Source organism: Amblyraja radiata, chromosome 5 (assembly GCF_010909765.2).
Source record: "Amblyraja radiata isolate CabotCenter1 chromosome 5, sAmbRad1.1.pri, whole genome shotgun sequence".
NCBI classification, from domain to species: Eukaryota; Metazoa; Chordata; class Chondrichthyes; order Rajiformes; family Rajidae; genus Amblyraja; species Amblyraja radiata.
This window is the reverse complement of record NC_045960.1, coordinates 42,522,653-42,538,164: the sequence shown is the minus strand read 5'-3', so window position 1 is coordinate 42,538,164 and position 15,512 is coordinate 42,522,653. Positions and strand designations below refer to the sequence as shown.

General features: G+C 39.5%; 1 protein-coding gene across 3 annotated transcripts in view; it reads right to left on the bottom strand.

The window, feature by feature from the left end:
- Window positions 1–15,512, bottom strand: part of bach2 (BTB domain and CNC homolog 2) — a 229,995-nt gene that overhangs the window by 11,159 nt on the left and 203,324 nt on the right. For all 3 annotated transcript variants that reach the window (XM_033021076.1, XM_033021074.1, XM_033021075.1), the window contains one exon: window positions 10,676–12,181. In XM_033021076.1, coding sequence (XP_032876967.1) covers window positions 10,676–12,181 — 1,506 coding nt within the window. The remainder of the gene's footprint in view (window positions 1–10,675; window positions 12,182–15,512) is intronic.

Sequence of the window (15,512 nt, the reverse complement as noted above, 5' to 3'; positions counted from 1 at the left end):
TTAATAGTTAGAGCACATTAACAAGTATCCTAAATCCCTTTTACACCATACGATGTAAAATGCACACACTTCAACACTTAAATTAATGAAGGTAGCAACATTTCCTTATGATTCACAACTTTTAATATTCATATATAATTACAACAGGCGGTGGTTCAGAATTGACTGGAAATAACAATGGTGAGTTCACATGTTTAATTTTCATAACTGTATTTATCTGTGCGTGTTGTGTTTACTGGCCTGTTAAGTTGCTGTAAGTAAGAATTTCATTGTTCTGTTGTCTGTACATATGATAGTCACACACTCTTGACTCCTAAATACCGTGATTAGTAGGAAGGTAAATCTCGACATTTGTGGTGAGAAGGTTACAGAGATTGGGTTGTTAATCACTTTAAATTGGCAGATGATTTAAATCTCTTGGTTTAAGAAGGAACTGCAGATGCTGGAAAATCGAAGGTACACAAAAATGCTGGAGAAACTCAGCAGGTGCAGCAGCATCTATGGAGCGAAGGAGATAGGCAACGTTTCGGGCCGAAACCCTTCTCTTCACTGTTGGACTTGACAAAACAATTTTTCTGAAAATCTCCACAACTGTAAGAACACCAAATGGAATTAAAGTCTTCGTGGGAAATTAGAGCTGTCCTTGATGCCAGAAGCTCCCTGTTAATCTAGGACCAGATGTCATAGCCTCAGACTCAAAGGATGGTCCTTTAGGATGGAGATGAGGAGGAATTTCTTTGGTCAGAGGGTGGTGAATCTGTGGAATTAATTGCCATAGAAGCCTGTGGAGGCCAAGTCAATGGTTAAGGCAGAGATAGATATTCTTGATTAGTACAGGTGTCAGAGGTTATGGGGAGAAGGCATGAGAATGGGGTTAGGAGGAAGAGATAGATCAGCCATGATTGGCAGAGTAGACTTGATGGACCGAATGGGCTAATTCTGCTCCTTGCACTAGTGATCTTGTGACCTAAGGTTCTGATTCATGGTCCTGACCTGCTACTTAATCTTGGATTTTCAAGATTATGGGACACTTAAAACTCGAGAATCTCGCTATGACAAGCTTTCCTTGTAGATATCATTAATATATATATTTTTTCATGTCATGTCAAGTCAGGTGGTAGAGCAAGAAGGGTCCATAATGCTCTGTTGCTGAGGTTGGACTGGGGTTGTGCAGATTAGTTCAAAAACCAGATGGTTGGAGAAAAATAGCTGCTCCTGAAACTGGGGGTGTGGGTTCTGTATCTTCTGCCTGATGGTAGCAGTAAGATGATGCCATGGCCTGGATGGTGGGGATTCTTAATGATAGGTGCCATCTTCTTGAGGCAGTGCCTCATGCAGGCATTTTTGATGGTGGGCTGTGACCATGATGGACTAATTCCACATTATCTTTCTACTTATATATTGTCTCTTATCTTTTTATAATCCAATTTATATTCATTTCTTATCCCATCAGACCAAACTCAACTTTATTTTACGGTCTTTACTCCTTTTGTCCATCCTTTGGCTTTTTTTTAGTTTAATTTTCCCAGTATACAATTTTTCAGTTGAACTGTCAGCATGTTCACAAAAATATTATTTTAGAATTATTGAACATTATTAATGAATTAGCAATCGCAACAAAATAATGCAGAGAGCACAATGATATCAGACAGAAATTGCCAGAAAGACTCAGCAGGTCAGCTACCAATTTACAAGAAAGAAACAGTTACTGATTGATTTTTCATCAGGACTTTATGGTAGACTCTTAAACTATGCTGAAACATTGATAAAGACAAAGGAGAAGGTGCAAATGAATTGGAGTTTGTGTGGGGGACACAAGGATGTTGTACAGAAATTGAAATCTAGGACTGTGCAGTTTTGGAAGCCATGTAGACACACTCTATTTTAAGGATTTTTTTTTAAGCTGGCATTACTGATGCAGGAATAAGACAAGAACCAACCACTTCTGGGAGGTGACCAGACAATTCTTCATCTGGTACAACAGCAACATTTGAATAAAGTGCCTCACACTAAACCTGTGGGGCATGTACCTGCTCTAGATCTTCGATGAACAGCATAGTGCTGAATACAAACCAGGTAAGATTAATTATGGTTATTCTTTATAGCAACTGAACCTCAAATCAATCCCAGTTGCAATTGTAGCAAAAAAAGTCAAACAATGGAACATATTGTCAAAGAATGATAATCTTTTCCAGACCATCTAACTAACATTCACGCAGCAAAGCTGTTGTTGAAACCGGCTTTCAAAACCTGGACATCAATATATAAGTTTCAATCATCACCAGATGATATTGATATATCTTGCTGAAGGAAGACAAGGATATCTTTGAGGTGCCACAGACTTTTTTCTACCAAGGCCTCACAAGCTTTTTTATCTTCAGACTTCCCACCATCAGATCAGATGCCTATATATGATTCAGGACATATATCAGCTTGGTCCTGGCCTGTTCAGAGTGTTGCCAATTTGACTGGAATCTAAGTCTTTCCATAAGGATGGCTTCTGCGGTATTGAAATCCTGGGATGCTGAACAGAATGAAATACCATTTCAACAGCATGCAGAAACAATGACTTCCAGATTTTCTGCCCAAACCTCTGTCCTCCTGCCTACATATCTCACCCCAGTAAATATCCCAGCCCACTATTTTGTGTGGAAATCAATGGTATCAATTGTGGAGATCAATGGCATCAATTTGCCTGAGGTGCAGTACTCAATAAATTCATCAAATGACAAAGTGCCATGATGTGTGAGGCATTAATCCAGCATAGAAATCATTTGCAGGATTAACAACACATTAGGAGCCAATTATTCTGATTGCTCAAAATTGTAAGCATTTTTGTAAAGTACCAACATTCATCATTCAGCACCCATCCTTCTGAAATGCAAACACAAAAAGCGGGAGTAACTCAACAGGTCACGCAGCATCTCGAGAGAATAGATCACATTTCAGGTCGAGACCCTGTCTCGTCGGGTCGGGTCTGACATTCCAAATGTGAGCTGAATCAGCAACATACAAACAATCTCCTCTCCGGATTAGCGATTTCAGTCAACACAGTACGTAATATTTGGATCTTGGCAACATGATTTTGTCTGTTTTAGCACTTGGCCTGTTGTCACCACTTCTAAGTTTCCTTCTGATTGCCGATGAAATGTCCTGATATGATTACCTAATGAGTCCATTTAAAAACACGGATGAAAACAGAAACTCTTGCCAAGATCCTAATGCATGCAATGAGTTCTACATGCGAGAGACTTGGACTGTCAACAGTAATTAGCTTTGCTTTGAGAAGAAAATCAATGTATATATGTTCTATGCTGTTAAATATCTTTTAGGTTCATCTCAGTAGATAGTTAGAACTAACCTTGAGTATGACATATACTTGCATTGACAATACACAAGGCTAATAAATATCAACTCAGCATGATTCCGATCAGAAATCTATGCAAGGTCATCTGAACCGAACAGGAAGCCTTGTTACAAAGCTCGCATCTTTTGTATTCCATTGGGTTGCTTATTCCAATCAGTTATTAATCTGCCACAAACTGCCATGTACATCATTTGGTTGCTACTGACTTGCCAAGACTTTGATGCCTCTTTATAAAGCGGTAGTCATGGATGGAGAAAATTACTGGACAAACAGTTGGTTCCAGAGGTTAATTTAGCAACAGCTACCAAGTAGGTAGTAGCTGCAGGAGAAATGATGGCAGGTATGTTTGACAACATGTTAACAAGCATCAATTCTTCCTTGAACATATATTACTCGGGCAGTCAGTTTTTCTAACAAATGCACACTTTTTTTGTTCCATGCCTCAGTTCCCCATTCAAAATGCTCAGTTGAGAGAGACAAGAGAGGAGATTGCAGGAACTTTGACGAAGATCATTGCATCTTCTCCAATCACAAGTGAGGTCCCAGAGGAGTGGAGAGTAGCTAATGTTGTTCCTTTGTTTAAGAGGGGAATTATAGGTCGGTGAGTCTCACACGAGAGGTAAGGTAGCTATTGGAGAGGATTTGGCAGGATAGGATCTAATCCCTTTAATGGAAGCAAATGGGATCATTAGTGGCAGTCACAACTGCTTTGTACGCAGCAGGACATGTCTTACTAATGTGATCGGGTTTTTTGAGGAAGTGACGAAGGTGATCAATCAGTGTAGGGCCGTGGATATTGTCTACATGGATTTTAGTAAATTATTTGATAAATCCTCCATGGTAGACTAGAAGATGCATGGGATTAACAGTGACTTGATCATGTGGATTCATAACTGACTTACTGATAGAAGACAGAGGACTGTGCTGGAAAGACAATATTCAGACTGGAGGTTTCAGTTTCAGTTTAGTTTATGTGACAAGTAGAGTTCCACAGGGATCTGCGCTGGGGGCCTCTGTTGTTTGTGATATATATAAACGTCTTGGTCGTAAACATGGATGGATTGGTTAGGAAGTTTACCGATGACACTAAGATTGCTGCGGTGCAAACTGTGAGGGAGTCTGTCAAAGTATGCATTGGGATTTAGATTAGCTACAGAAAGGGGTAGAGAAATGGAGTTTAACCTGAGCCAGTGTGAGGTTTGGGAGCCACTTTGGGAGGCAGAATTGTAAGGGGAAAATATGCAAACTAAAGGCAAGACACAACAGCATTGATGTGCACAAGGATCATGGGTCTAAATCCGGAACTCCTTGAAAATGACAACACAAGTAGATAGAGTGGTAAAGAACACTTATGGTATGATTGTCGTAATTGATCGGGGCATTGAGTGCAAGAGTCAGGAGTTCATGACACAGTTTTATAGGACTTTGGTTGGACTGCATGTGTAGAATTGCATGCAGTGCAGGTGGCCCTAATACAGAATAGATATGGAGGCTTTGGAAAGAATGCAGAGGATGTTTAACAGGATGACACCTGGGTCAGAGGGTATCAGCTACAAGAAGATGTTGAACACACTTGGATTGTTTTCTATAGAATTTGAGGTTGAGGGGGAGACCTGATAGAATTTTTTTAAATGATGAGTGGCATAGATGTAGGGAATGGAAGGATGTGAATTATGTGCAGGCAGATAAGAGTTGGACTTGGCATCATGTTTGGCACAGACATTATGGGCAGACGGGCCTATTCCTGTACTGTGCTGTTCTACGTATAACTTTTTTTAATCAAGGCAATTGTTTGCCCATTCATGTCCCACATCAATTCATATCAAAGGCAAATGAACTACTACAGTGGAACATTGTGCAAATCTTATGTCTACCCATGCTTGCTGTTCAAACAAAACATGGGACAGTTGGCATCAATGTCCCATGATGAACTGCAAAGGTTAATTAAAAAAATGCCCCTATAAACTAGGGTGAAAAAAATATATAAACAATCATATGCACACTAAAACTCTCAGAAAACCCTTTCTGGATCATTAATATGGTTCAGGGCTTATCCAATCTGGACAACGTGTTACTCAGGACGTACAACAGTTGATTCTATTATGTCTTCCGAAATGGCCAGCTCGCTATTAAGTTCAAATGTGTTAGGGGAATGGTAATAAAAGCCGGTCCAGCAAGCAACAACCTGATCCCAAAAAATGGGCAATAATAAAGAAAGTTGCACCTTGTTATCTGTGAAGGGTCCTGACTCAAAACATCACCTATCCATGTTCTCCTGAGATGCTGCCTGATCCACTGAGTAATTCCACACTTTGTGCCTTTTTTTGTAAACCAGCATCTAGTTCCTTGTTTCTGCATTTCGCTGCTCCACTGTGAAATCTCCTCGAGGTATGAAGTTCTCTTCTCTCTGAGTTCTGTGCGACTCTCTCTCATTGCTCCCTTACTGCTGCGCTATCCTTCTAGTTTGAAGAAGGGCTCTGACCCGAACCATCACCTATCCATGTTCTCCAGAGATGCTGCGTGACCTGCTGAGTTACTCCAGCACTTTGTGGGGTTTTTTAAACCAGCATTTGCAGTTCCTTGTTTCTACCCTGCTGTCAGTGATAACTTCCACCAGGTCATCAGGTCCTGGGATTTAGCACCCCTTAGTCCCGTTAATTTCTCCAATACTTTTTTTAATGAATGTTTTTTTCTGCTTTCTGCTTATTTTGGCAACTTTTTGCAATAACAGCTTAAACATTTTGGAGGAAAGATCAGCGAAGCAAACCCAGGGATCGTAACTGCATCGAACAGCCGCCAAATTCTTAATCACAGTTTATCTTTCCGTGCAATAGATGATACTAAAATAGCCTTCTTTGGTACCAACATAAGAACGTTTGGACTTAGGATTTCTCGTTCAATGCCCACTTTCAACAGTGGGATATAAACAAACTACAAATGTTAATAAAAGCAGTTGGGAAGCTAAACTGCACGCATTCATGCTTGTAATAATGCAATCGGTTTGACATCCAAGATATATAAATTGGAGGAGCTTGTGGGCTGTAAGTCGTTGCTGACTGATGGAACAATTGCAACATATAAATAAATATGGATAGCTATAAATTACTTAATAAGACTGTATAAGGAATATGAGGCGATGGAGCTGATGGAGCAACATACATAAAACTGTACACTGAGACACAGAGAGGAAATTGAAGGACAGCCATGGATCACTGAGTAGAATTAACCGATGGCTATAACAGTAAACCATTATTGAGGGCACGTTGAAATATCCGAGGCTGGGTTGAAAGCCTTGGTCTGCAAAAATGGCATAAAGTACAGAGGTGTTTGGTAAGGGACTGTCTCTTGGAGTTGAATAGTACAACTTCCTAAATACTGACAAGGACAACAATGTTTTTCAGGTAAGACAGGAGGATATTTCTGAGTTAATGGACAACTATTATGATTCAATTCATCAAGAAGTTGGGAAGGAGCATAAGGTGTATGAGTCTTTAAATGCCAATGAGCATAATGCAATTATAATTAATTTCAAAGAGAATCATAGTCATACGGCAATGAAACAGGCCCTTCAGCCTGAAGAAGGGTTTCGACCCGAAACGTTATCTATTTCCTACGAGTCTGAAGAAGGGTTTCGACCCGAAACATTGCCTGTTTCCTTCGAATCTGAAGAAGGGTTTCGACCCGAAACATTGCCTATTTCCTTCGCTCCATAGATGCTGCCTCACCCGCCGAGTTTCTCCAGGGTTTTTGTCTCCCTTCAGCCTAATTTGTCCATGTCAAACAAGATGTCTTCACTAGTCCCAATGTCTGCTTTTGGCCCATATCCCTCTAACCTCTTCATGCAGGATCAGATATGCCATTCACTTCAAGAGCAAAGGAGCAAGTTATGTGTTAAAAACATTTAGGGGTAATGATTTTACTTAAAACTGCCTTTCTGTGCATAGATTTTTAAAAATGTTTTATAAATATACTGAAATGTTAGTAGGTTTTAAATGCCTCTATGTGGGTGACATTTAAAAACTACTAAAAATTGAAGAAAAATGATTTACAGTTGGCCAGGCTCCAGTCCCATGGTCAGTGCCTGAGGCACAGTCACAATCTGGAGCATGCAATGGACTCCAGGGTGTAGAGTGAGATAGGCTCATCCATCCATGTGGTTAGTCATGTATTGTGGACAGTGATTTAGGGTTGCTATCTGATCCAGCATGATTCTGTCCCAAACACATGTCTACAAAATTGCTGTTAGATTGGAAAATTGGAATATGCTATGAAGCTTCTTGTTAGTTGGAAGTCAGCACATTAGTAATCACATCAGGAATTCCAGTGTTTTAAATGTCATGGGTTTCTGCTTGGGAGATGTTTTACAGACAAGTCTCCTATTATGGCTTGATCATAAGGATTAGTCATAAAACTTGGGTGCCTGATTTGGAATGGAAACAAAGATAAATGAGAACAATGAATTATAACCATATTGGATTAAAATCAGCAATACTTTCATAGCTGGCTGAAACAGGATTATACTGCTTGCCTTTGTACATAGATTTTAGCTAATTGCCTGCAGTCAGGATATATATATGCATGATACTTTAGTTTTAATGCAATTTCATAAAAAATGAACAATCAGGGTCCAAAAGAACATGGCAAGCAGATTTGGCCAAGATTTCCCAGAGTATAAAGCATTTGGATGTTTTAAGTTAATTCAGACTCAAAGTGATGCTATCAGCCATGAATTGGATCCAAAACACAGATTTAATGCAGCAAATTGAAGCATATAGTGAGATCTGGAATGACAACGCATTTTTTCATATAAACTATCCTGGTTTAGAAAGAATTAACATTGGCCTTTTTTATTATAAGATTGAATTATTTTACTTACAATAAAAATTCAATTTGTGCTATTAATATATGGTGTGTAATACAGTTCAGTCTCTAAAACTGCCAGGAGTTTTATATTCGCAGACTAACTCTAATAATCAATTAAACATCAATGTTGATGACCATGCGCATTAATTATTAATAAAGCAATATTATAACTATGCAAAATTCAGAACTACCAATCCCCATTAGACACCACTAACATACTAACAGTTTCCTTCCTCCTCCACAATGTATTGTTTTCAACCTTATGTGCTGCTATATTTAACCTCATTCTCCTTCTTCAGCCTATTGACATGCACTATATTTATTTATAGTACAACGGAAATAATGACTTGCTTTGTAAAAATGCATGCATGCAATTTAAAAGAATTCAGGCTTTCATTTAGTCTCTACAGTTTGCCCTGTACGAAATAAGAGCTTCTGAATGTGAATTTGATTTCTAATCATTAAGCAACTGTAGTATATATCATTATGTTATCTATCATGTGCCAAATTACAGATCTTCATTCTCCTTTGACAATTTTACAATGTAACTGCAAAATAACAAACATTAGCAGGAATACTGTGGCAGGTTTTATTCACAGTTGCGCTCGCAAAAATACCATCTTTCACAAACGAACATATATCATGTTAATGATAAATGGAAAAAAATTTTTTTTTAGAGATCTTCCACACAGTGGCCTTGTTGTTGCTCATTTTTACATGCAATCTGTAGAAACAATCTTGGGTAGGTCAACAATTTACCCTAATACTGATCTCAGTTCCCAGTCATATTATTTGCACGTGATTATGTCATTAATGTGCGGTGCATCATTTCATTGGATCACAATATTCAATAGTTGCTATTTTCCACCTTTGGTGTCAATTCACAATTTATTAAGGAATATATCACATTGAAAGTCATGAACAATGCATGGTTTAAGCATTGCCTATAACATATAAATGTTTCTTTCATCTTTTCAATGTATTAAAAGCCTCATTGCTGACCATGGATGGTAGTAGCTGTGCATGATATCTTCAGGTCACAGGTGTATCTGCTGCCATTGCTCATGGAGGCTGGAGCCCACTCATGGCACAGAGGATCATGTGTTATGGCCATCAGCACTTGTGGCTCTTCACCCCTCACCTTTCACTTTTAGCATGTGGAACAGATTTTGGACTTTTTTTTCCTTTTGCAAATGCCCCCAAAATATAGCGATGGATGCAAGAATTGCACTGTGCAGTGCATACGTGATAATAAGGAACAATTGAACCTCATCTGCAGACAGGCAGCAATATGGCCCTTATGTTGACTGTGTAATGGCTCGATTGTGCCCTGTCCTGTCACCTGGCCTAGTACCACAATAGGACATGATCAACATGGGGAGCAGGTAAGGGAGGGGTCACTATCACTGCACTGTTCTGCTCCATGCTTGAGGGATGTCTTCAATGAGCCAGGCTTCCATCGGAGGTCAGATATCTTCTTGGTCTACCACTCGATCCAGCATTGAGTTCAGGAGTGAAAATTATATGTGCTGAGTGTATCTGATCTTCAGCTTTAAGCCAGTTGGTATATCTTAGTTGGTATACAACCCCAATTATTTGAATGGTGTGGCAACTTGGATTGAATGAGTGGCCATTTGTTATTTTAAATTTAATCTTAATGCCTGTCATTATTTTTGTTTTACCATAAACTTTTTCTTAGAAAATTTAGATATACATTAATGGTTCATAGATATCTGTTTTTTAAAAGTCCTTTGGCAGCAGACAAGAATCTGAAGACCATCTGGGTAGTCCTGAGCCTGAGTCTCGGGATTTATAGGCTGAGTCCTGTTTGTTGCTGGCAGATTGCACTGCTATGCACTAAGGCTGCGCAACGAATGGAAAGTCTAAGTGGAGTGGTGAGGTGGGTAAATTAAATGTGGCTTCAGGAATTATGCAAAGGCAGAGTGTGCCAAATGGGCTGGATGGAGCATTAAAATGGAAGCACAAGAGACTGTAGATGGTGGGATCTTGAGCAAAAACAAACTGTTGGGGGAATTTGTGTATAGGAAGGAACTGCAGATGCTAGTTTAAACTGAAGATAGAAACAAAATGCTGGAGAAACTCAGTGGGACAGGCAGCATCTCTGGAGAGAAGAAATGGGTGATTCGGGTCATGACCCTTCTTCAGCTGAAGAAAGGTCTCTACCTAAAACGTCACCCATTCCTTCTCTCCAGAGATGCTGCCTGTCCCGCTCAGTTACTCCTGCATTTTGTGTCTATTGTTGGAGGAACTCAGCAGGCCAGGCAGCATCTGTGGATGGAAATGGACAGAAGCCAAGAAGGGTCTCGATCCACAAGGTTACATGTCCATTTGCCTACAGTCCTACAACACAGGCAAAATTTGCATTATAATCTTAGATCAATTCACACATGGAGCAATAGTTTATTAAAAGTATTACTACTTTACCTCATTTCCTTGCTCCCGAGTCGAGCAGGACTCACTGTCCCCTTCTGAAAATGACCCAGACTCATCACTTGAGTTGGTGACGTACGACTGTTCACATTTTAAAGGTGGTTTACATTGACTATACATTGCATCCCCCATCATACCGAGGTCTTGCTGCTCTGCAGATAGAAAGCGCGTTCCTTGTGAACAGGGAGATGTGGACAATTCAAACTGAGGCAAACTGCAAGGAGAACCACCACTTCCATCTTCAGGAAAGGAGTAGGAGGAGCAGGAACTTGAGGTTCTGGTTCTGGTCTCAGATGGAGGGGATCGGGGGCACACTTTAATTGGCACTGGGCAGCTGGTGTTACAAGTGGATCGAATGCTACATGAATTCAGTGGTAATAAAGGCTCCATTGAAAGTTCAGTAGAAGGACAAGTCTGTGAACATGGGAGTGACTGGCTAGTACCAGTCCACAAACCCTTTGGCACATGTTCAGTGAGCTCGGTTTCTAGTGAACTCCCACCAGGATATGAATGTGCAGCAGGAGTGTCCAAGGTACCAGAAGAAAATATTACGCTCTTTCTGTCAGATTCCAGTTCTTGCTTGCAAATCACTTCACAAGATGGTCCAGCAATAAAGCTTCTGCAATCTTTTTGAGGCATGCAAGACAGTCCAGGATTCGCACTGTAAGGCCTGTATTCTGTTTTGAGGTCACCCTGAGTCATTCCCTCTTCAAGGGAACAAGATGTTCCGGTGTTGAAGGTTTGTTGCAGTGGGCTTTGTCTCTCAGTAGATTCCATATCAGTCTTTTTTGTGAATCTCGAACAAGGGGGCGTTCTACTTTTAGGTCTGTCAACACACATTGGACTCAACTGTTTAAGATCTATTTCCTTATCAATTATAACATGTTCCATTGCATTTGAGTCAGCTCCAGACAAATGCTTGTCTCCAGCGGTTTCCGGTACATGCGGTTCTATTTTTACCTGTGCCTTGCTGTATCCTTGTGTTTGGGCATGGACTGGGCGGTCTTCTTTAAATGTGCTTTGAAAACCTGAGGTACTAGTATGTGGTGTGCTATTGATATGCTTTGTGCAAGCTAGTTGATATTTCCTGTATTTTGGGCAGCGTCCCATATCATCACTTGATGTAATGGGAATAGATATCACAGCGGGTTCCTTCTCAGGTAACGTTGGAGATGCCTCACATCCAAGTGTCTCATCACATATTCTTTCCTTAGAACAGGTGATCTTATGAGTCTCTGACTGCATGTGCTCTTCCTCACCTTCGGAGTTCCCAACTTCTTGTTCATCAGACTGCTGGAAAGGTGACACTTTGGTGTAAAAAATGAAACCATCTTTCTCATTGAAGAGCTGAGCTTCAAGAAAACGAAAGCAGGAGTCCTCCAGATTGTTCATGTGCAGGACCTGAGCACAGTGCATGACCTCTTGAATGTTGTCCCTGCTGAGTAATAGCTTCGCAGTGTAGGCAAACTGCAACAATGGGCTAAATCCTCTAGCGGTGACCTACAAAACAGGGAAAATTGCCAGCATTACTATCAGCAGTGCTATTATCCAAAGTACTTCAAATGTAGTTAGGATGTCTGACAGTTCTAATGGCTATTAACAAATACAGAAAAAAATGCCAGTTAATCTTTTTTAGGGTCAGCAGCAAACATTTTATATGAATATTTACTTTGAAAGACGGGCAATTTACAGGTAGAGATGAGAGATGGAAAAGCTTGCATTTCTAAAATCCTATTCACAAAAATTAGACAAAATATTCATATGGCATTCTAAATCATTATTAGACAATAATGGCTAAGAACTGCTTCAATGCACAAAAATGCTTACTTCATCCCATCATAAAATGTCAAGATTTGAGCAGAGGGCCGGAAGTTCCAATTTTTATCTCCGATGCTTATTCACATTCTCTGGGGAGTATTTGATAGAGACCCGATTGCTGAGGAGCTTAAAAAATGACAGAGAAAATAATGACCTCCACAAATTTGTCTCACCAGAGGTAAAGCCTTTTTGCGTTTAACTGAGAAGTGGGTTATACAATTTTTTCTTTTGCTGATTTAATGAAAATAAAAGTTTACAGTTCAATTACTTTCAGAAATTAAATTTAAGTACAAATATTTCCTTCCTCAATGGGTGTCGGAAGAAACTGCAGATGTTGGTTTACACCAAAGATAGACACAAATACTGGAGTAACTCAGGGGGACCAGGCTACATCTCTGGAGAGAAGGGATGGGTGAAGTTTCGGATCGAGACCCTTCTTGAGACTCAAGACTCCCTTCTATCCAGAGGTGCTGCCTGTCCCGCTGAGTAACTCCAGTATTATTTGTGCCTCTTCTCAACATGCTGGCTTCTGTCTAACGACATCATCCAACTCCCTTCCCAAAAACTCAATGTTCTTTAAATTCTTTGCTTCAGAACCCTCTAAACAACTCCCATCACAGACATTTCTGATATTGGAAAGGTACTGTATTTTCTCTGGATTGTCATGATGCTTTCTCTTGTGCTCAGATTTTCAATGGGCAAAGACACCATTGTCTTCTAAAGGCCCTACTCCATGGCCAATTATGTGTGGATCATATACTTAATAAATGTTTTATTTTTTATTATGTACAGGAAATCCTCATGATGCAGTTTTTAAAACCCTGCAACAGAAGAACTCCATCTGAATGAAACTTTCACAATGACTATTACGATGACCCACAGCTTCATTTTAATGCCATCGAGCGATAGTGATGCAACTTCTAGTCTTCTTTGTATCCCGCAGATATGCTTGCAAATTTAAATGCCAGAGATTGAAAAGCACTTGTTTCTTTTTTGCTGAAAAAGGTAGCAACCACAAATCAAATTCCAGCCCGAGGTGATAATTCTGACTTTGTGCAATTATGTATAATGGGTGAATTGGCAATTTGTTTTACACCTTTTGCCATTTTCAATTCCATTATCAAAATTTATGCGATCATGCAAAGACAAAATTTGTCCCCACTGTTTAATGCAATGCCTGCCAATCATAAACATCATTCTATGATGAAGCAAAAGGACAATTCACAAGTTTTGTTAGTATGAATATGCCTCAACTATTTCCAGCTAAATATCAAAAACTTTGTTACATTTAGATTATTGTGAACAAATTATTATTTTAAATTCGCTAAATACACCAGAAAGAGTAGTTTGTGTGAATGAAAGACAATAAAATTAGATTAATAAGTTATGTTTGTTTTCACTACGCAAAGATGAGTGGAGAGCAAAATAGGATCTTTACAATATTAAAACACAGACAATATTACTTTTAACAAACAACATTCTACCACCAGACTACGTAAGATATCATGGAGAATAACTACTAGCAGGTCTCAAACAAGACGGAGGATTGAAAAAATCTTTTTTTTATTGGCAGGATGATGGTGGGGATATACGATCTGCACTAATATCATAATCAATACAGTAACTGATTATAGACACAAAAAGCTGGAGTAATTCAGCGGGACAGACAGCATCTCTGGAGAGAAAGAATGGGTGACATTTCTGAAGAAGGGTCTCGACCCGAAACGTCACTCATTCCTTCTCTCCAGAGATGCTGCCTGTCCCGCTGCATTACTCCAGCTTATTGTGTCTATCTTCGGTTTAAACCAGCATCTGCAGTTCCTTCTTACACAGTGACTGTTTAGCTTAGTTTAGAGATACAGAGCAGAAACAGGCCCTTCGGCCCACGGAGTAAGCGCTGGCCAGCGATTCCCGTTCACTAGTACTATCCTACATACTAGGGACAATTTACAAATTTTACTGAAGCCAATTAACCTACAAACCTGTACTTCTTGGGAGTGTGGATGGAAATCAGAAAACCGGAGAAAACCCACTCAGTCACAGGGAGAGCGTGCAAACTCCGAACAGACCGCACCCGTAGTTAGGAAAGAACCCAGGTCTCTGTCACTGTAAGGCAGCAGCTCTACCGTTGCGCCACTGAGCCTATCACTTCAAAGGTTCCTGGCCACAGCTTTGGGCGCTGAGTATACCTCTAATATGTTCAAACTTGTATCTATTTTATGAAGAGACTGAAGAACTGAAGATTGTATTCGTAGTGTTATCATGTGTACCTAGATACAATGAAACAATTTTGTTTGCATGCTATCCAGTCAAGTCATACTATACATGGGTACAATCTAGTTGTATAAAAGTATAACAGGTCGTGCAAAGAGAAAAATACCAGAGTGCAGAATATAGTGTTACAGCAGTTAAGAGAAAAAGTACAAGCATTGCAAAGAGGTTGTTTGGAAGATTGGAGCTAGAAGACCCTAGTTAGATTGTAAAAATATGTGCAGGCATAAATATTCAAGTACTTACAGAACATAATAGATACTTGGAAGAGGCATATATGGAACTTTGCTGGTTAAGGTTGAGTAAGCAAATTGTAATTGATGTATTTATTTTTAATTATTGCTTTTAATGTAAGATATAAATTATATAGAAATGTTCGTTTTCTGTTCAAGGAGGTATTTAAGTAAATTAGATGATTAAAAATTCCATGTTGCACGTGGCAGATGGAATATTTAAATTATCTGACTTTTCTTCAGACCTTTGCGTGAGAAATCTTCAATATAATTGTAATGACTCATGAAGTGTGACACGTTTTCGTTAAGCAAATGGCCTCTTTCTGTATCAGTACAATCCAATGATTCTATGATGTCTTTAATATTGCAACATGCAATTTATAATTTATCTTGTTAAAAGCAACGTCAAATTCACAGAATGTGAACTAAGTTGCTCAGTAAAGGGTCTGTCCCACTTGGGTGTCATTTGCGCGTCACGCAGGTGGCACGCGAAGAGTTTGCGAATCCTA